The 22,520-nt window shown below is 44.3% G+C and overlaps 1 protein-coding gene across 3 annotated transcripts in view; it reads left to right on the forward strand.

Moving 5' to 3' along the window:
• LOC124554815 (ecdysone-induced protein 74EF) overlaps positions 1-22,520 on the forward strand; it is an 893,955-nt gene that overhangs the window by 861,826 nt on the left and 9,609 nt on the right. For all 3 annotated transcript variants that reach the window (XM_047128473.1, XM_047128472.1, XM_047128474.1), the window contains 3 exons: positions 1,556-1,711; positions 7,488-7,595; positions 21,702-21,866. In XM_047128473.1, the coding sequence (XP_046984429.1) occupies positions 1,556-1,711; positions 7,488-7,595; positions 21,702-21,866 (429 nt within the window). The remainder of the gene's footprint in view (positions 1-1,555; positions 1,712-7,487; positions 7,596-21,701; positions 21,867-22,520) is intronic.

The raw sequence follows: 22,520 nt of genomic DNA on the forward strand, positions 1-22,520 counted from the left end.
ACAGCGACCGTCGAGCACTGTGGAGGTGGTAGGAAAAAAAAAAAAAAAAAGAAAAAAAACGGATGAGAGCAACGGAAGGAATCGTTCTTGAGTTTCAAAATGGTACCAGCAGTCCAGCTAGCACAATGACTGTGCGTAGGTTAGTTAGGTTTACGTAGTTCTAAGTGTAGGGGACTGATGACCTTAGCTGTTAAGTTCCATAGTGCTTAGAGCCATTTGAATGACTGTGCGTGCGGAGTTAAAGGGGATGGGGTACAATGGTCGAACTGCTGCGCATAAGAAACACATTTCTATAGTTAGTGCTAAACGACGCTTGAGGTGGCATAAACAGCGACACCACTCGACAGTGGATCATTGATTTTGAGCGGTGAATCGCGCTGTGCCAATGTGACGGAAAGGTTTGGTTTTGGCAGATGCCTGCAGAACATTACCTCCTGTCATGTGTAGTATCAATAGCGAAGTACGGAGGAGGTAGGTATGGGGGTGTATTTCGTGGGTAGAACGTGGATCTCTCATTGCACTAAAAAAAAAAAAAAAGTGCGGAAGGATATGAAAACATTTTTTTATACAGTGGTTAGCACACTGAACTCGGATTCGCAAGGACGACGGTTCAATCCCACATCTGGCCATCCTGATTTAGGTTTTCCGTGGTTTCCCTAAATCGCTCCAGGCAAATGCCGGGATGGTTCCTTTGAAAGGCCACGGCCAAATTCCTTCCCCGTCCTTCCCTAATCCGATGAGACCGATGACCTCGCTGTTTGGTCTCTTCCCCCAAACGATCCAATATCTGCATCATCAAGCCGCATCTGCGAGGCAATGGTTTGTGGACGATAACACTCCTGAAATGGTCTGGCCTGCCCAGAGTTCCGACCTGATCACAATGGAATACATTCGGGATGAGTTAGAATGTCGACATCGCTCCCCCACCGTCCAACGGATCTGCCTTCTGCGGGTAAGGCTCATGAGGAAGAACGGTCTCCCTTTCCTCCACAGACATTCAGACGCCTCATTGAAAATGGCCCCGGCAGAGTTCAGGGCACCCTAAAAGCGAAGGGTGGACACGGTCAACCCGCTAATAGGTGTCCGGATACTTTTGATCAGATAGTGTACTCCTGTTCGAGGCATCCTCCCCTGCAAGGGTTAGGCTGCCAGCTCCACACACTTACCCACCAACGCGTGCTGTCGCTTTCTATGCGCGACACTTATACGCCCCAGCTGTTAACGTCCTACTCTCCAGTCCTACATATGCCTTTCGCTCCTAGCCCTCGACCACTCTCGCCGGTACCAGCAGCAGAGCAATCCACTTCCAGCAGCTGCGCCATTCCAGGATACGAGGCCACACTTCTAACGTCAACCAGAAATATTCACAGCCTCGTGACCTCTTAATTTAAGTTTTACTCTGTATTTCAATTTCCTTATATGTAATGTACTTACTGTGGAATGCTTTATGAAACAAAAACCGAGGAGCAGCCGACTGCCTGCTGGCAGTGTTCCCCACCTCGCTAAGAGTAAAGACGACTGTGTCTGAGTGATTTTTGTTGTTGTGCTGTTGCAGTGGACACGGCGGAGCTGTGCCCCACGCAGTCGCCTCCGCCGGTGGTGGTGAAGCGCGAGCCGATCACGGAGCACAAGCCGGCGTTGTTACACGGGCTGCTCAGCCAGCATCCGCACGCGCTTCTCACCCACAGGTCCACCTACACTGCATCCACAGGTACGCCCACACGTTTGTCTGAGAAAACCAGTTGCTTTTATTTTCACTTCATTCACTAACAGTGTTAGTGTTTATAATTGGAAGTGCGGCTACTCACAGACGTCAAGTGTAAGCTGTAATTATGGTATGGCAGCGAAACTTGGTAGATGCTCTAACGCTGGAACAAAATAGTTCCAATTTTGGCCACCAGGTGCAAATCTGGCTCTTTATATGCAAGAAAGACGTATAGAAATGTTTTCATATTTAATGGTTTAGATACGGGACGTGGGCAGAAAAGATCGAACAAGTGATAAAGGCACGTACAAGTACAGGTTGTGACACGTGGACGATAATTACGGAAATTTGGGTCTGGCCGAAGCGGTTAAGGTACCGCTCAAGTAAAATGGGAAATCCGGGTTCGAATCCCAGTCCGGCAAAAATTTTCACTGTCGTCATTCCAATGTACAGCCGAAGGTGGTTCATATTCGCAACTGCGAATACATTTTCTGAGTTCTTTACCGCTGGTCACACATTTGTAATCTGTCAGGAAGTTTCACATGTTCAAATGTGTGTGAAGTCGTATGGGACCAAACTGCTAGTCTTACACACTACTTAAACTAAGTTAAACTACTTATGCTAAGAACAACACATACACCCATGCCCGAGGGAGGACACGAACCTCGGGCAGGAGGCGCCGCGCAGACCGTGACATGGCGCCTCAAACCGCTCGGCCACTCCGCGCGGCTCAGGAAGTTTCAAAACAGCGCACACTCCACTGCAAAGTGAAAGATTTATTGCAGCACAGATACACAGTCGACACACGACACCGAATAAAACAGAAGGATCAGCTCTCGTTACCTCAGTCTATGTTACAAACACACATGACAATCGCTCATAATGTCCGGAGAAAAAATAATGCGTATCCGAGATCGCACATAACTACATTACAGAATATGCAAAAAGACATTTATAGATAGAAATCGACGGTATCGCCAAGCAGTGGCAATGTACCATTTTGCATCTCATAGCAGCTACTTGAAGTAGTGATCGCCTGTGTTACGTCACGCAGAACTACAGAAATGTTGCCACCCTTTCAAATCCACCGGTCTGTTCTAATCTCATCCCTAAATGGCCACAATCCCCGCAAGTAATTCCGTGTCCGTACCCACTACGCTGTCGTAGAACATGTGTCCTTGTATATCCCCAAGAGGGGGAAAAATGGGAAGTTGTGAACGGAGGCATCTGGCAGGCTAGAGAATAAGGCGTCTTCTTCCTGTCCTATGTCCCGCAAACAAAGCACTGGTAAGTTTCCGGATCTCCGCACCGAAATGAGGTGAGGTGCAGGTTTCCAGTAACGGCGTCTTCTCACTGCCAAGTGAACAAGGAAGACAGAAGACTTTACCCGATAATTAATGCACTTAATTGCGACTTGTAAATGAATGAAATGAAAATAAATGCAAGAGTACGGCGAACAGCCGACAATGTAGTCATTATTACCTTAATTTAATTTCTTAATGCTCTTTTCTTGTTTCTAAATATATAATAGGGAATTTTTCCGTACTTATATATAATACTTCTATGTAATATTGTTAATTTAAGTACACTGTAGTTGGTATAGCTTTACCTAAGAATATCGGTAGCACCTGTTCTGAAAAGTTACATTGAAAGTTTACTGTGCGTGACAGTAAAAGAAAATGACGAAAGAAACTAGAGTTTCTGCTATTTCCATTTACTTGGTTGTTTGGTGTAAATTTGAGTTCCTCTTTAGTACCAACACTGCCAAATCGTTCCACGCACACTTAAAAAAAATAGGGGGGTGACCTTTCGAAAAAAATACGAATTTGGCGAGGCTGTGGGCTGTTACTCTGAGCTTAAATAATCACGGCGGGAACAAGAGTTCAAGGAAATTAAAATACTTGACTGCTGTGCATCTACCTGCCAATGTATTTGTGAAGCGCGAGCCTCAATGAGACATCAGTTTCTTTATTTTTGTGTTCACATCGATTTCACAGTGTCTGATTCTCATTAACGTCCATACTGTTGCTCATAGTGAACCACAGTTTCAGCTCTACAGAATATATAACATGTATGTGTATTAATAAATACATTACCGTTATGCCTTCCATCGGCACTGTTGTAGTTCAGGGCGCTTGTCGAGAAAGATATTTCTACAATGATATTTCTACAAGGAACTTATTCATATACGAGGCATGCTCGCCTCACACATTCGGCTGTCACAGTTGCGGCACATTACATAATGCGAGCAACTGAATTACTCTTGCCACCGAAAACAGAGAGCAGGATTTCGAAACGAGCGAGGACGCGACATCTCGTGTTGCCTCATTCTGTTCAGGGGTTGTGAGAATTGACGGGGGTTCCCCCACTGTTCGCTACGCAGGAGTGCGCGGAAACTACAAACAGAAAGCGTTAGGTTTCCTTACTTTCTGCTCCTAGACACTGCCGAGTCAGTATGATCCTTGCATTTGGAAGAATTCTGGTTTTCCTCTTAATCGGTAAAAAAGAAACTGAACCTACAGAATGAGACGTGTCCTTTCATGTCATTTCACCTACATCTTCTGCAATTATTTCCGTGGGCGCATGAATCATACAGATCTCTTCATCTAACATGGATGTTACTTTTCATAGTTGCCTGACTGCCCGTGAAAGTCAAGGGAAAGGCTATTTTGGGTTATTGTGGTAAGAGAGGCTATCCATTTGGCGGCTTCCTTGCAGGGCACGCTTGGTGTAACAAGAGAGATAATTACTGTGACGTATTCGATACTCGGTGGTGCTGACTGGAAGTACTCGTAGACGGGGTGAAGTTTCCGGAATTGCGCCATCGGTTACCGATTAGTCTCGGTGTGTGACGAGGGACACGTCAGCGTCTTCCTGATGAGAGGCATTAAGCGCGCACAACACGCTCGGACGCGTTTCACGCTTCACTGCCGTTCATCCCAGGGTTCACCGTCGGAACACGGCGATAAATATTTCTGTTTATGGTTGCTCGTTAATCAGCAGATATGCTCTTCACATCCCCGAGGAGTTTTAGCCTCTTCTTTGAAATGTGACGAACATGGGAGCTCGGTTCGACGCGCTAATGCCTCCGATTTGTTCGTACTGCGATGATAACAAGGAGAAAGTCAAGTTTAGAGGACGTCCTACAGAATGCCGATCAAACACGTTGGAGCTGTAATTATGAACATACACAGGTATTCGAAAGGAATGAGGATGACACTCTCTTCAGATTTTCAGTGATTTCGGCAAATCACTCCATGTGAATGTCGGCACTGTTGCTTCAAGAAGCCCAAGGTTGGCTCCATCCTTCCTCGTTCTACAACGGAATCTGTGTTCTGTTTGTAACGTCCTTAATATCAGCAGTACGTCAACCTTAATACAGAAATTTCCTAGTACAGTATAAACGAATATCTTTCGAACATCCAGGAATGGAATGAAGGAATAAAAAACAACTTGACGCTAACGTTCCCAAAATTCCTTAGTATAAACAGTAAGACAGTATCTATAATAACGCCGATGTTGACGACATGTCAGATATTACCAGCCTCTGGTTTTGTCATGTAAATTGGTGTTCCTCAGTAGTAACAACAGTGAACGATTGTTACTTATCTGCCTTTTTTTTTAAAAAAAAAAAAAAAAAAGAATGGTTGAGAAGGGTAACTTTATGGACAAAATCCTTGATTGTGGCGAGGCCATAGAATAGTGCTTCATGTTCGACCTCGAATAGTCTCCCATGGGGTCAGCTACGATTTATAATTTCAATATGAAACTACTGCGCTAAACCTGACTTCACTATCACAGCATAGAGCTGTTAGCCGCAATTTAAAGAGCGCGCGTGCGGACATGGACATCGGGGGGTGACAGCGATCTACACAATATGACTGGAACCTGCGACTTCCTGTTTGTGCTCGAGCCTCAGCCAGGTGTGCCATATATTTGCAGTGCAGCCTAACGCAACCCCTACGCAAGGTCCAGAGCAGCTGCAGTTTCCGGACAACATCTGCCCATGTGGCTGAACCCTTTACGTGCGCTGAGGAAAAATACCCCCACCACTGCTTTCTGTCAGGGGTTAACGCCCTTTCGCGAACATGTCCCTGTTCAAATGCGTCCTAATTCAAATAGAATACGCGAAATATCTGCCGAGCTAAGCGCTTCAAACAGGTTCCTTCTTTCCCGTAATTTAGGAGCATGAGGAGATCTGTGATAAAAGAAATGGTGCTACCAATCACAATAGAAACATGTTTCGAGGTTAGAACTCATCATAAGGCTCCAACGACAGTACAACAAACATTTCACACAAGAGCACATAGATGTTAAAATATTTTTTGTAGAGTCTTGGATAATCTAGCAAGTTACGAAATGTATTGTATGTTGGTCTGCTCTTCGCATGAAAAATTTTAAATAATCACTCACTTTGTTCTTGTGACGCGGCTGTCTTCTAATGATGTGATCAGGTACCTCTATTTCTGTGGCTCTTTTGAACTTGTTAGCCATTGCTCTCAAACTTCTAGAGGTAACTTGAAACACGATATCATAGACAACTTAACAGTGCAGAAAAACAAGATGGTGGTCAAAACAAAGCTTCTTTCGGTGACTGGTGTTGTTCGGTGAAATACAGGGTGATCAGAAACAGTCTGAGCAGCTTGTAAAGGTGTTGCAGGGAAGGTTATGCCGAGAACTAATTGTTTAAAAGATCGATTGGATGCGCAGTTTGCGAGTTACTTGGCATTGAACTGAGCCAATCAGGCCGTTGCGCACCCAAATTCAAGTGGCCCACCAGATACAATTAGTGTTAGTTGTTCTCATAGCGTAGACGATAGCGCACGAGACTGCTCCGCCTTTCGATCGGGTTCGATCCTTACTAGCGTACCATGTCCAATTTTTGTATCGCTCTCTTGTTCGATTTTACGGTACCAAATGAAGAACATGTTTGGTGACACCGTCTCCGGCGGGCCGCTTGAATTTGCGTGCGCAACTGCCTGATTGGCAAACTGCAATGGCAATTAAACCGAAAGGTGCACAACGTATTGAGTTACTTCTTAACAATTATTTCTCCGCACAGCCTATCCTGTAACCCCCTTATATCCAGACTGTTTCTGACCACCGTGTATAATACAAACTCAGTGATGTGACAATTTTACATTAAAACGACTGTATTCAATTTTATTTTAAACAATTACAAAGATGTTGCGGGAACCTACATTCATATACAACCTTAATTTTTATGTATTTTGTATTTTAATAATATTGAATTGAAGTTGCTGAAGAAATCTGAATTCCTAAACTTTGTCATTTCATTTAGGATTTCGTTTCTTCACATTTGGCCATGGATGAAAATTTCGAAACATGTTGCTAATTAAATAATTTAGTCAATAAATTTTTTGACTGGTAGCGGTATTTGTAAAACCTTTTCAAATTTTTGGAACAGTCACGGTCGATTAACAATCCGGTTGTTTCACACCTATCACAAGCCTTAACCACTAATCCATTTTAGTATGACCGAGAAAAATATTCTGGAAACAGGAAGCGGGTCTGGTGTCTGATTCCGTTGTAGAATGCCAAGCTTCCCATAAAATGTAATATAGTCTTTTAATTTACACCATAGACAGTGGTATCAAGTAAAACAAAAGGGAACTCTCGGCAAAACTTTCAACATACAGTGAAAACATTGTGGACTCATATCGAAACGGAACACCCGATTGCGACACGAAGTGTTTACGTACAGCTTGTTTCTTCTTGTGTTTTCTTAGCGCTACAGTGTACGGCGTTTTTTTGTTGACAGGATCACTGCCACCGAGTCCAGCGGACTCCGGCGTCTCCGACGTTGACAGCAGCAGCAGCGGACACGCGTCCAATGACGAGCTCAAGGCGCGGCTGCAACCCACCCCAGGTAACGCCAATCCATTATTCTTCTCTAACAATAACCCGCGCTGAAGATGTGTAAGCTAACCCTACATTTAGATCAGAAAGTTTGTAATTAGTCTACTTTAACGCCACAGCAGAATAGTAGCTCGTGAAGATGGAAATTGACGTTTAAATTTCTGCAGAGGACGATTAACCATAGGCTAAAGAGAGTTTTTTACCTTGAGTCATTCCGAATTGTCCGTTTTGCCCGTGTAAATTTCTACGAGATCGTAGTTTCTCACGACATTCTTGTATAAAACATCCTTTGTTTACTCGTCGCGTCGAATCTGTGTAAAATCTCGAGAATTCGACGAAATCCTCCATCGTCTTCGCCAGAAACAGCTGACTGTCGTTGGTGTTGTTGTGGTGACGTTTATAGCACACAGGTGACTTCTCATTGGTCGGCGTACGTCATCATTACGTTCATGTTGCCATTGACCGAGGCCTACGACAAAGACTGGCCGCGGCGAGTACGTCACGAAGTTAAGCCTGCGCTCGCTTGCTCAACTCAGCAAACTACGGTTCTGCACCTGTAAACTCGTTACTAGGTGTGTACGTACAAACGAGAATTAGATCTTCTAACGGAACCCGCTATTATAGAGTCTTACTGTTATTAGTCCTACAATGATCGTAAGTCCATAGGCCTACTTATAACTTTTTACGGCTGTACTGGGGTACAATAAAATGAATATTATGCCAAAATGATTATCAGTTGCATAAGGCACCACTTCCTGTACGAAATGAGGACTGTTAAGCAGAAGAGACTAAATGCTATAAACAAGCCGTTATACCATTTATACGAGGGTAATCCCAAAAGAAAGGTCTCCTATTTTTTTGTAAGTACATAGATCTGTTTATTTCTACAACGGTTTACATCAGTTTACAGTTTGAACATTTAGCTATTTTTCGACATAATCACCATTTCTGTCGATGCATTTTTGTAGACGCTGTGGCAGTTTTAGTATGCCTATGTCATACCAGCTCGCCGCCATGCTGTTCAGAAAGTTATGAACCTCTTCTTTCACCTCCTCGTCGGAGCTGAATCGCTTTCCTGCCAAATGTTCTTTCAACATCGCGAACATGTGATAGTCACTGGGCGCCAAGTAAGGGCTATAGAGTGGGTAGATGATTATGTTCCACTGAAACTGTTGCAGGAGAGCAAAGGTTTGCCGAGCGATGTGTGGGCGAGCGTTTTCATGGAGAATGTGTACGCCCTTGCTCAACATTCCCCTTCTCCGGTTCTGAATTACCCGTTTGAGTTTATTCAGAGTCTGACAGTACCTGTCAGCGTTAATTGTGGTCCCAGCGATTCAGCTCCGACGACGAGGTGAAAGAAGAGGTTCATAACTTTCTGAACAGCATGGCGGCGAGCTGGTATGACATGGACATACAAAAACTGCCACAGCGTCTACAAAAATGCATCGATTGAAATGGTGATTATGTCGAAAAATAGCTAAACGTTCAAGGTGTAAACTGATGTAAACCATTGTAGAAATAAACAGATCTATGTACTTATAAAGAAATAGGAGACCTTACTTTTGGGATTACCCTTGTATCGAGTACTGATCTTAAATTACATTTTGTTGTAGTACTGTTAATCAGTAATAGTTCATAATAGCAGATTTCAATAGAAGATGCAATTCTCGTTTGAAGATAAACGCCCAATTGCGAGTTAACATGTTTAGAAACGCATTTTGTCTGCTGAGCTGAGCGAGCGAGCTCAGGCCTACCTACGTGACGTACCGCCGCGGCCTGTTTCTCGTGGGTCTCGGCCGTAAGATTGTGTCCGTGTCTGCACTGGCGGTGCCAGTGCCTTCGTAGGAACGTAAACAATTCGGAAAATTTCCCTGTCTCTTTTTCAGCGTCTAGAGCTCGCTTCCATGCATTCGAGGATCATAGCCGCTCTCCTGGTTGGAATTGTTCTCGCACTTCGTAATTTCTACTTGCTTCTTTAGTAACAGCGCTCCAGTACGAAGAAGCGTAGAACAAGGTTTCAGTTTCTGCTGCATATTCCACCGTCAGTGATCGTCAGAGTAAGCAGCTTATCAGGCAGATGACACCATCGCATTTATTTGTCTCTTGTATGATATCTGATAGAACGTATTTCTGCGTATATTCGCATGCATTAATTTTGCTTCCGAGGTATGGTTTAAAGCGACAGTAGCTCATAATGACGAAAATTCTATCGGTGAATCTCGAAAGATGTCAGAGACTCGTCTTTCTTCACTGTTATGCATTAAAAGAAAGGATACATCTGCATCTACCTATACCCATATTCCACAATCTACTTTACGGTGTGTGGCGGAGGGTTCTTTGTGCACCACTTTCACTTGCCCCTTTACCAGTTTTAGTCACGGATGGTTCGCAGGTAAGCCTCCTTGTGGGATCGAATCTCTCTAATTTTATCTTCATGGTCTTTCCTCACACATACGCAGGGGGAATCGATATACTGGTTGTCTGTTCTAGGAACGTACACTCTCGGAATTTTAGACTATATCGTGATGCAGAACGCCTCTCTTTCAGCGCCTGCCACTTTCGCGCGTATTAAATAAACCTGTAACGACACGTGCTGTACTTCTTCGGATGTTCTCTGTTTCCTCTATCAATACTATCTGGTGCGGTTCCCAGACTGTCGAGCAACAATCAAGTAATGATCAGATTTGCAGTGATCAACCCGGGATGTGATTTTACTAGCTCTCCTTTTCGAAGTGGTATACCCCTGCCTTTTTAGTCCTGAGAACCGGCCACGCATGCGAGATACAGTGGAACATACAGTTTTATACAGTTCGTCAGCTAATCACAGAGAAATGGAAACCAATGACAGTGTGATTCGTTTCATCTTAAAGACAGCTACTTTTCGTATACGTTGCGAAAAACCCTTCGGCAGTAATTATGGTGTAGGCTTTTTAATGACAAACGAAAGTGAAAAAGACGCAGTACCGAGGGAGCCGCATTTCCTCACAGCTGGCAGTACACAACGCCTTCTGCCAAGGATTGCGCGAGAATTTCTAAAAACATAAACGCGTGGCTCCGTCAGTGCTAGCTAGCATTGCGCCCGCCGCGGTCGATGCTCCTCTACAATTTTACTGCAGTTCCTCGCCAAAGTTAAGCTCGCGCGGCAGCGATGGCCGAGCAGTCACAAAGGGCTGTTCAATGGCCCAACTGGAATGCATCCCGCACTTTGTGCGCCTCTGACTGCTCACCGAGGAATTACGTCTCATGTGGTATGCCAGGTGTAGCATCTTTGAGTAAATTTTTGTGGGGACTGGATGTGCAACGTAGGTGCCAATGAAACACACGTATTAGTCTGCAAAAAGCGTCCATGGTTACACTTGAGAAGACTGCATATGAGATACAGGTCATCTTCCACTGTACCATAGGTTCATCACTCAATAAGACAGAATAGAAACCACAATCGGAAGGTCGGGAATCTGGGTAGGTATGAAAATGATGACGATTCTCTCCGTAATCCAGATGTAACTAACTGCATTCAGGCCAAGGGTAACCGCCTTTGTGCTATTTAGCACTTCGATCCCATTTTTGAGGTTCTGTTTCTCTCACTACCACAGAATCTAAATAATAGTCACAAATTGCTGCTTACAATGTCTGTATCTTTACACTACAGTGTCGTTTATGCATGCATGTCTGTAGGAATAGACACTGTTCTTGACGATTACAGCTGCTGTAAATGGATTCGTAATTTGCAAATACATATTGACATCACCTGTTTGCGACGCATGAAAATTTCTGGGGGTTCGGGACAAATGGTTCAAATGGCTCTGAGCACTATGGGACTTAACTGCTGTGGTCATCAGTTCCCTAGAACTACTTAAACCTAACTAACCTAAGGACATCAAACACATCCATGCCCGAGGCAGGATTCGAACCTGCGACCGTAGCGGTCACGCGGTTCCGGACTGTAGCGCCTAGAACCGCTCGGCCACTGCGGCCGGCCGTTCGCGACACGAACCCGGGTTTCCCGCTTATAGCGAGCGGCGGTCGCCTTAACCACTTCTGCTATCCGGCCAGGCCTCCACGGCCGTCGCAAATCGCCATATGTCACGTTGCCCACGATCCTTATGCTTGCACATTTCGTGATTCCCGTCCTTCATCTTCTAAACATAGCTCTGAAGTATTATGTCAGTAAAAGACGATGACAATACGTGTCCAATTTTTTGTCTATTTACACATTCATTCATTGCTGACAAGGGAACCTCCCCATCGCAACCCCCTCAGATTTAGTTATAAGTTGGCACAGTGGATAGGCCTTGAAAAACTGAACACAGATCAATCGAGAAAACAGGAAGAAGTTGTGTGGAACTATGAAAAAATAAGCAAAATATACAAACCGAGTAGTCGATGTGCAAGATATGCAACATCAACGATAAATTGAACTCAGGAGCGCCGTGGTCCCGTGGTTGGCGTGAGCAGCTGCAGAACGAGAGGTCCTAGGTTCACGTCTCCCTTCGAGCGAAAAGTTTAATTTTTTATTTTCAGACAATTATCAAAGTTCAGGCACTCACACATAATCAACTTCGCTCTCCAAAATTCCAGGACATGTTCAGATTTGCTTGGACATAGGCAGGATTTGACGGTCTACACACGGAAAAATTTGAAACATATGTTTTGACAGGGCACAGGGAAAAGTGAGCGACTGCGAAACTGTTGGATTCATTTGTTGCAGTTTATGTGACAAACTCTTATGTTTTCATCACTTTTTTGCGAGTAATTATCACATCCACAAGAAAACCTAAATCGGGCAACGTAGAAGAATGTTTTTACCCATTCGCCAAGTGTACAAGTTAGGTGGGTCGACAACATATTCCTGTCATGTGACGCACATGCCGTCACCAGTGTAGTATAGAATATATCAGACGTGTTTTCCTGTGGAGGAATCGGTTGACCTATGACCTTGCGAGCAAATGTTTTCGGTTTCCATTGCAGAGGCACGTCCTTTCGTATACTAATCGCACGGTTTTGCGGTGCGGTCGCAAAACACAGACACTAAACTTATTACAGTGAACAGAGACGTCAATGAACGAATGGACAGATCATAACTTTGCCAAAATAAATAAAAACTTTTCGCTGGAGGGGAGACTTGAACGAAGGACCTCTCGTTCCGCAGTTGCTCACGCTAACCACGGGACCACGGCGCTCCTGAGCTGAGATTATCCTTGATGTTGCCTATCTTCGCATGAATTACTCAGGTTGTATATTTTGCTTATTTTTTCATAGTTCCACACAACTTCTTCCTGTTTTCTCGATTGATCTGTGTTCAGTTTTTCAAGGCCTATCCACTGTGCCAACTTATAACTAAATCTGAGGGGGGTGCGATGGGGAGGTTCCCTAGTGAGAGCCCGCGACTATCAGTACAATGGTTTAATTTTTAACAAGAAAATTTTTCCATTTTCGGAGTTACGAGCACTTTTTTTTTCAGTAGAAGTGATGTGTTACACAATGGCGAAGATGAACTTGTGCTCAAAGCTCTTAAGGTATGCATTTTAGAGCCCATGTTTACTAGACCTTTTTTCTTGTTTTTGTCCATACTACCACCTCTGAAAGTTGCCAGGTCTACAGTCTTAACAATGACAGCACCAGTACATGTAGTCCACTGCCAGAGGTATCAGAACGACTTTCGATTTTAAGTGTTGACTGGGTCGTTTACGGATCAGGGTCCCTTACCTCAGATTGATAAATTTATCCTTCTCTACCATCCCTGAAAGTTTGTAACATCATCACGGAATCGCCCTGTGTGTCTCGCGAAATGACCATAACGAGAAATTATAACTTATCCATAGCTGACAGTCGGTCTTCCCATTCTTCATTCGCTTGTGTAAGAAGGACGAGAGGAAATTGTAGTAGTTCGAGAACTACCCACCAACACACACCTGAAGGTGGCTTGCGATCTACACTTGTAGGTACAGCCAAAATAAAATCTCGAGAAAACGGGTCGCAACTTAAGCGTAGATGAAAGCAGAGACCAGGTCGCGATATCCTTGCCGGTAATATCCTGTTTCCAGTATGCCACAAAAAACAACGCGACTTAATTCTGCAAGTAGAGTCGAAGAGTCGTAATGTCAAACGCTCTAAGTGTCAACTCTCACATTTGCCAGGACAATAAAAAATGTATCTCTTTTAGTACATGTGTTGTTGTTGTGGTCTTCAGTCCTGAGACTGGTTTGATGCAGCTCTCCATGCTACTCTATCCTGTGCAAGCTTCTTCATCTCCCAGTACCTACTGCAGCCTACATCCTTCTGAATCTGCTTAGTGTATTCATCTTTTGGCCTCCCTCTACAATTTTTACCCTCCACACTGCCCTCCAATACTAAATTGGTGATCCCTTGATGCCTCAGAACATGTCCTACCAACCGATTACTTTTTCTAGTCAAGTTGTGCCACATGTTCCTCTTCTCCCCAATTCTATTCAATACCTCCTCATTAGTTATGTGATCTGCCCATCTAATCTTGAGCATTCTTCTGTAGCACCACATTTCGAAAGCTTCTATTCTCTTCTTGTCTAAACTATTTATCGTCCACGTTTCACTTCCATACATGGCTACACTCCATACAAATACTTTCAGAAACGACTTCCTGACATTTAAGTCTATACTCGATGTTAACAAATTTTTCTTCTTCAGAAACGCTTTCCTTGCCATTGCCAGTCTACATTTTATATCCTCTCTACTTCGACCATCATCAGTTATTTTGCTCCCCAAATAGCAAAACTCCTTCACTGCTTTAAGTGTCTCATTTCCTAATCTAATTCCCTCAGCATCATCCGACTTAATTTGACTACATTCCATTATCCTCGTTTTGCTTTTGTTGATGTTCATCTTATACCCTCCTTTCAAGACACTGTCCATTCCGTTCAACTGCTCTTCAAGGTCCTTTGCTGTCTCTGACAGAATTACAATGTCATCGGCAAAGCTCAAAGTTTTTATTTCTTCTCCATGGACTTTAATACCTACTCCGAACTTTTCTTTTGTGTCCTTTACTGCTTGCTCAATATACAGATTGAATAACATCGGGGATAGGCTACAACCATGTCGCACTCCCTTCCCAGCCACTGCTTCCCTTTCATACCCCTCGACTCTTATAATTGCCATCTGGTTTCTGTACATAACTTATTTGTATCCAAAAAATTGAGCAGATGTATCTCAGAGTTATGGTGCTCACCTCATCACTGTAAAAAATGAGACACATGAGAAAATAGGTAGTTTATTAAGAACGTTCTAGGTGCCGTTTCAAGACCCGATCGGAAGCGGAGTAAGACGGGGAGAAGTGCGTGAGGAGCCGTCGTCGCCAGCGGCCGGTGTCACCTGTTGAGCGCGCCGTGTTTGTTCTTGGTGGCGGCGGCGAGCTGCGGCAGCCGACAGCCCCTGCCCCACATAGCTCTCTCGCCACCCGCGCTTCCGGAAACAAGCCGACCCCTCTTCCTTCATCTCTCCCGTACTCCTTGCGCGCGTGAAACGTACCTGGCGAAACACAGACAAACTGTCATTACTCCTGCGTAAGAGCGCCGAAACCAGAAATGCTTTTAAGGCCCCTGTAAACGATCAAACTTGTTTGTCAAATTCGCTGTTTCCTATCCACGAGTTTGTCAAACAAGCACGCAGACGAACCGGCAAAGTTTGCCAAATTTAATCTCAGTTTTGAAGCCGCTACCGCGAAGTGTTTTGACGCTAGTGGAAAAGGCTACCAACGCATACAAAATATTTCTTGCATTGACATTAGCGCTGCGTATACAGAAGAAAGAGGAAACAAGATACTTGTCCTGGGAGTGGTAGAAATTGAGGGATAAATATACCATTGCAAATCTGATGGAAGTTCACTAAAGTACCACAACGTGGGAACATATAGATTGATCGTGGAAGAACCGGAGAGCTTCGATTTTGTTATTTTAATGCGTTCACGTTTGTATGTTGTGTATAGAACGTTTTTTTTTTTTTTTCTTAACGTCTCCCTGCGTAATATATGGCTCGGAAAGATGCAACACTTTTACCATTTTGCTAATTACCAGGGCTCGTTTGTTTTTACTATATACTCTTTCGATCGCAGTTTCCACAATCGTGGTGTCGCGCGATATTGTGAGAAAAACTCTTTCTCGCTAAACATGCGGGGGTGAAACATCAACAAAAACAACGCCCTTTAGCTTGTCAAATCGGCCATCAGTCAAAATTTCTCTTAAATACGTTAAACCCAGTCTGTGTTTGACAGACATGACAGACAAAGCCGAAAGGCCGCCAAATAATTTGACAGGCTAGTGAAGTTTGACACATTGTTTGATCGTTTGCAGGGGCCTCTACAGTAATATGCTCTGTTAGGCAAGATATGTAGGTTAATGCGTCCGAAGTAAAGGCATGTTTCTTAATCATTGGCAAGTAGTCACTCTGTCGTGTTTACCTAGTCAAATCTCCCTGCCTTCTGCAATAACAAAAGAAAAACAATTTTTTGAGCTCTCGGGCAATGCAGTACCGCAGAAGCCACGAGGAGGCGGTATGGGAGGAGGCTCATGAGGAGGAGGAGGAAGCGTGCCACACGTGTCGGCTGTGGACGTGACTCACAATGCTGCCGCAACCGAACTGGGAACGCTTTGGCCATGCCTCACTTCCTCTATCGCTCCTGTACCACAGCGAATGATAATACCCGGCGCGTGTTTGGAATGACTTGCTTCCCTTCGCGATGTGGTGGTAAGTTCTGTAGAGTCACCACAGGGGAAGATTGACGCGATTCACCGGGGTATAATTTTCGGTGAAGTTGTTAGGTACGGGCTGTAAGGAAGTAATACGTAATTAACATTTAGTAGGAAACGCTCTCCTTGTATTCCACAATACGTTGTTTATTTGCTAAACGAGCCGGCTTTCGGTTTCTCAGGCCATTGTCAATTGACAACTGAATGTCGCAACCAAGGATAAAATGACGTACGAATTACGTAGACGTTTCTGATACAGAAGATATAGATGCAGAGTGTTTACAAATGAAAGTATTACTTAAATTTGCGCAGGAATTGTAACGTTTAATAAAAGTGAAAATTTGAGTTTCTTAACTTTATATGGAAAACATTTTATTTAAAAAAGATGGAAAATAAAGTTGAATTCACTACTGTAATCTAGAGTCTGTATAACTGAAATTTAATTTAACAGATGAGAAAAAGAAAGTTGTGTTCGTAAATACTCTGTATCTTATCGTTGTAGTACGTATTTTCTGCATCTGTATCAGTACTATCTGAGAAAGTTGCACGCTATTTATTTTTGGGTGCGACATTCACTTCTCACCTGACGATGCCGAAAGCCTGTTCATGATGAAATAAATAGCATATTGTGGAACTTCAGGGAAATGTTTATTATTTTATATTCTTGTGTTCTAACGAACAGCGACGGAGAATTCATTTGATTTGTAACTCTCTTCCAGTAAACTGGATTTTACAAAAAAGCGTCAAAAATGTAAATGAGGTTACGAGGTGGTGATGGGGAAAGAAATGCTCTTTATGTCCTTCACAGAGTGAGGTGCGGTATCAGGAAACTGGGGGGCGTTTATGGGGAAATGCATGGCTTACGTGCAGCTGGGCGCTAGCTACGGCGACTGCCGGCTCACTTTCCCGTGCTACTTAGGGCCGCGCACGAAAGCTGACATCGTTCCGTCGCTTCCTGTCCATCGGAATCTCCCTCCGCTCACCGTTTCACTGCGACGGCGACCTCTGCGTCACCGCCGACTGTTTCCTCTACGCTGTGCATCGAGCGTGGCCGCGGAGCTACCAAGTGCTTTCCGGGCGCGCATCTAATCCAGGTTCCGGGACGCCTTCTACTGTGATCGACCGTGGCTTTTAGCCTGTTACCGCAGTAAATGAATAACTCTCTAGGGTCTGCTGTTTCCCTCCCAAATCCTTCGAATTTCTCACATCTTTAGCCGTTTAGACTGGCCTGACGCAGCTATAATATTTCCGCTGCTGATGAAAACGAACTACCGCACGGTACTCAACTCCGTCACTGAACTGCGGCATCGAGAACTCTAGCTGCGAGATACGGTACTGTGGCACGGGGATTTCAGTGTGTACCAACACTGTAGATACGTACCCGCGAACAACAAAGAATGAACTACATAACTTTATTTTTTCGCTTTGATAATTAAAACTTTGTGACTACCCCTCACATAATTCAGTGTTTTTGTTTTCACTACCGCACGTGAAACCGAAACACTTTTATGCGAATGTTGATCATAGTGTGTGGCAGGCGCAGAGTCATGACACTACCCCTCCCGCCACCCCTCTCCCCTTCCTCCAAAAAGCAGGCCCTCTATTTTAGCCACTGATCTCCACAAATTATTATGATTATATTAAAACGTTGCATATAACCCTCTTCCGTAGCCGAGGTCGATGCCGGCACGGTAACTCAGCGTGTTCGGTCAGAGGGTTAGCTGCCCTCCGTAATAAAAAAAAAACTGAGTTAATGGATCAACGACGAACTGAAACGGATGTCTTGCGACAACCGCCCCGAGCAGATGTAACGAACAGAATGAGTTTACAGAAAAAAAGGTCGCTAACGCACGTCAGTGTGATGTCTCTTTACTCGGAGGTAAGCCGGTTCGAATCCTGGTGGTGGAAAATTTTCACTGTCCGTGTTTGTCCGGCAAGGGAAACATAGGTGGCGGCGTGACGTTCCTAATCAGTCTCTGCGCCAGTATTCCAGATTAAGTTCCAAACCTCTTAGCAGTGTCTCATGCATGTTTTGAAAAGTTTGGACGATACTTATCCTATTCTTTCAGTTCTCAGGAATGATGAGAATTTACCATGCGATCTTTCACACGAATATCCTCTATGAATTTTGCTTTGGTCGTTAATAAACTCTATTATCATTGATTGTTCCGGCATTTTATTACAATGTCCCGATTTTTTTCGCAAAAAGGATAGTCTCACATAATCTCACTTTGATCATTCTGGAGCTGAACTGCACAGCAGGCGGCTGTCACACAACACAAGCAGTTTTGGCGCGTATGTGTAAACGAAAACGACCACTTGAGAGAGACTCAGTCCAGGAATAAAACGCCAGGCGCGCTGCAATAGACTCATTTGTTCGAGTAGCGAGTAGTCAGTATTGCGACAAGAAAGTCGATCGTGTAAATGCGGCCTAAGATACTACGGTCTAACGTGGGACGCATTTTTGCTTAATAGGTACGATCAGTAATAGTATTATTTTTATTTATTTAATTTTATTGGCTTTTTCACGAAACAGTACATCCATTACAGTTGCTTAGGTTAGCGACTACAGTTAAATTTTATGTACACAGCTATTTTATACATATATAAAATTCTAATTTCATTACTTGATATGTCAGAGTTTTGTATCCGCTTCTTGTAGGTAAAACCCTAATTAAACTGTTAATTTTGAAGTTATTCTGCCTCATTAGAATTTTAATAATTGTTGGCGAAGGAATCGTCATTTTTGCGAGGTTTTCCCACAGTTTATTTTGATGTGGAGCGTATTTAGTACACCCAAAAGTGATATGATTGAGATCTCCATCGTCCCTTGGATGTTCGCTGTATGTGGGAGAGTCTGTTATTCCAAGCCCATAGACGTGTGCAGGGAAACCATGCGTGTCCCAACTTAATTCTAATAACTGCTGCCACATAGCTCCTCAGGAGATTTTTCTGACTATACCACGGTTTTATCGGTATAGTACGTTGGACTGAAGCGAACAAAAAGCCCTTTTTCTTCTGCGATAGTTCCCATTGATCGTAGGCCTCTTTTCTGGACACGTGGAGAAACTCAGAATATGGATGCTGTGCAAACTGCGCGTCCGCTTCTTTGACGCTATCTTTTGCAGGACCATCTACAACTTCATTATGTAGAATACCTGAATGCCCCTTTATCCACATTATGTGAACGGGATTATTTCATTTGTTAGCTTTGATTATTAATTCCACCACATCACAAACGCAGTTGTCAGCTTTCCACTGTTGATGCTCTAACAGCTCCGAAACATCATACACAAGCGGTTTCGCGACGATTTAATCCCATCCTCGAGTGTATAAATACAACTACACTACTGACCATTAAAACTGCTACACCAAAAAGAAATGCAGATGGTAAACGGGTATTCATTGGACACATATATTATACTAGAACTGATATGTGATTACATTTTAACACAATTTGGGTGCATAGATCCTGAGAAAGCAGTACCAAGAGCAACCACCTCTGGCCGTAATAACGGCCTTGATACGCCTGGGCATTGAGTCAAACAGAGCTTGGATGGCGTGTACAGGTACAGCTGCCCATGCAGCTTCAACACGATACCACAGTTCATCAAGAGTAGTGACTGGCGTATTGTGACAAGCCAGTCGCTCGGCCACCATTGACCAGACGTTTTCAATTGGATATAGATCTGGAGAATGTGCTGGCCAGGGCAGCAGTCGAACATTTTCTGTATCCAGAAAGGCCCGTACAGGACCTGCAACATGTGGCCGTGCATTATCCTGCTGAAATGTAGGGTTTCGCAGGGATCGAATGAAGGGTAGAGCCACGTGTCGTAACGCATCTGAAATGTAACGTCCACTGTTCAAAGTGCCGTCAATGCGAACAAGAGGTGACCGAGACGTGTAACCAGTGGCACCCCATACCATCACGCCGGGTGATACGCCAGTATGGCGATGACGAATACTCGCTTCCAATGTGCGTTCACCGCGATGTCGCGAAACACGGATGCGACCATCATGATGCTGTAAACAGAACCTGGATTCATCCAAAAATGACGTTTTGCCATCGTGCACCCAGGTTCGTCGTTGAGTACACCATCGCAGGCGCTCCTGCCTGTGATGCAGCGTCAGGGGTAACTGCAGCCATGGTCTCGGAGCTGATAGTCCATGCTGCTGCAAACGTCGTCGAACTGTTTGTGAAGATGATTGTTGTCTTGCAAGCGTCCCCATCTGTTGACTCAGGGATCGAGACGTGGCTGCACGATCCGTTACAGCCATGCAGATAAGATGCCTGTCATCTCGACTGCTAGTGATACGAGGCCGTTGGGATCCAGCATGGCGTTCCGTATTACCCTCCTGAACCCACCGATTCCATATTCTGCTAACAGTCATTGGATCTCGACCAACGCGAGCAGCAATGTCGCGATACGATAGGCTACATTTCGACCTTTATCGAAGTTGGAAACGTGATGGTACGCATTTCTCCTCCTTACACGAGGCATCACAACAACGTTTCACCAGGCAACGCCGGTCAACTGCTGTTTGTGTATGAGAAATCGGTTGGAAAGTTTCCTCATGTCAGCACGTTGGGGGTGTCGCCACCGGCGCCAACCTTGTGTGAATGCTCTGAAAAGCTAATCATTTGCATATCACAGCATCTTCTTCCTGTCGGTTAAATTTCGCGTCTGTAGCACGTCATCTTCGTGGTGTAGCAATTTTAATGGCCAGTAGTGTAACTTAATATTGGTTGTTAAAATACTACGGATGGTATTCCAATTGCCAGATCCACCTAAATTGGACAGTTACGAGATGAAACATCAAAAATTCCAATGGGTACCATATGCAGGCGGTGTACATGAGCACTGTGAGCTGGGGCTGCGGAGCAGCCCAGTTGACGTCAATTTGGCTGCTAGGTGGCCTGGCCTTCCTGCTTCGGGCATAGTTACATACCCACCATATGGCTTTTGTGAGCATGTGTTGGTTTTTCATGACTGGTCCACACCACGGCTCACAGTCCTCCTGTACACTGCCTATGCCTGCTACCCATAGGAATTTTTGATGTTTCATCTTGTAACCGTCCAATGTAGCTCATTCTGGCAATTCGAACCCCATCTGCTAGTTGGGAAACCGAGTATTTTAAGGAACCACTATTAAAGTAGTTATATGTATACAGCTGAGGATGTGATTAAATAACACGAAACTGGCTGTGTTTGATTCTGTAATAAAGGAATTGCTAACAGCTAATTCTGCTATCAAAAAGTTTTTTTAGAAGTTTTTAATAGGTTTAAAAAAAATTTAACATGTATCTAAGCTGTGGATTCCCAAACCGTAAAGTCATGTTATTTGAAAAGATGTGATAAATATTGGCCCTCCGTACAGTGTTGTTTGTGGTGTCGCAGGTCCGGCGAGGACGCCGGAGAGCCCGGGCCCTGCCTATGCGCATGCGCACGCCCACGCGCACGCGCACGCACACCCGCACGGCTTCCTGGCGCCGTACTACCAGCCGGCGCACAGGCCACCGCCTCCGCCGCCACCGCACCACCACTACCCCGCAAGGAGTCCTGGTGAGTAGTTGCCTCTCGTCTCCCTTCCTCCCCCCGCAAACACACACACCCTTCCTATCAACGCTAGCATGTATTACGACAGTGTCTCAAAAATTCCGCTTCGCAAAAGAACCTATTTCAAATACGTTTTTATTCGATCACTTTCTGTCAGTTCGTTACAAATTTTGCAATCGATTTTAAACTGACCTTCCGATGAGGTAAAGAATTGAAATCAGTAGGGGTGGATTTGGTGGCGAGAAAGGCTGGTAATGCATGACAACTCGGCTCCACTGCACGACCGGCGTGTTGTGCGGGTAGTATCGTAATGCGTTCGTGGCGGTATGCGAGCGGACGGGCACTGGGTAGAGAGAGGGGAGAGGAGATGTGTGCAATACATGTGACATATGTGTGCACAGCTGAAGCCATGGGTAAAAAGCTAGTGTAGGATGAAGAATTATTTATATAAAAAATATAATCGCATCACAATGTTTAAAATCCATTGAGAAATTCACACACACAAGACTGAAAAGCAGAAAATAATTACTTAAATAAAACGAAATTTGTAATATAACACGTTTTTAAATCAGACTAAAAAGTATAAAATAACTTCTCCTAGTCCTGTACAGATTCTTAACGCCATAGAGGTAGTCCTGAAAACTGCCGGCCGCGGTGGCC

The sequence above is a fragment of the Schistocerca americana genome, chromosome X, assembly GCF_021461395.2.
Source record: "Schistocerca americana isolate TAMUIC-IGC-003095 chromosome X, iqSchAmer2.1, whole genome shotgun sequence".
Lineage (NCBI taxonomy): Eukaryota > Metazoa > Arthropoda > Insecta > Orthoptera > Acrididae > Schistocerca > Schistocerca americana.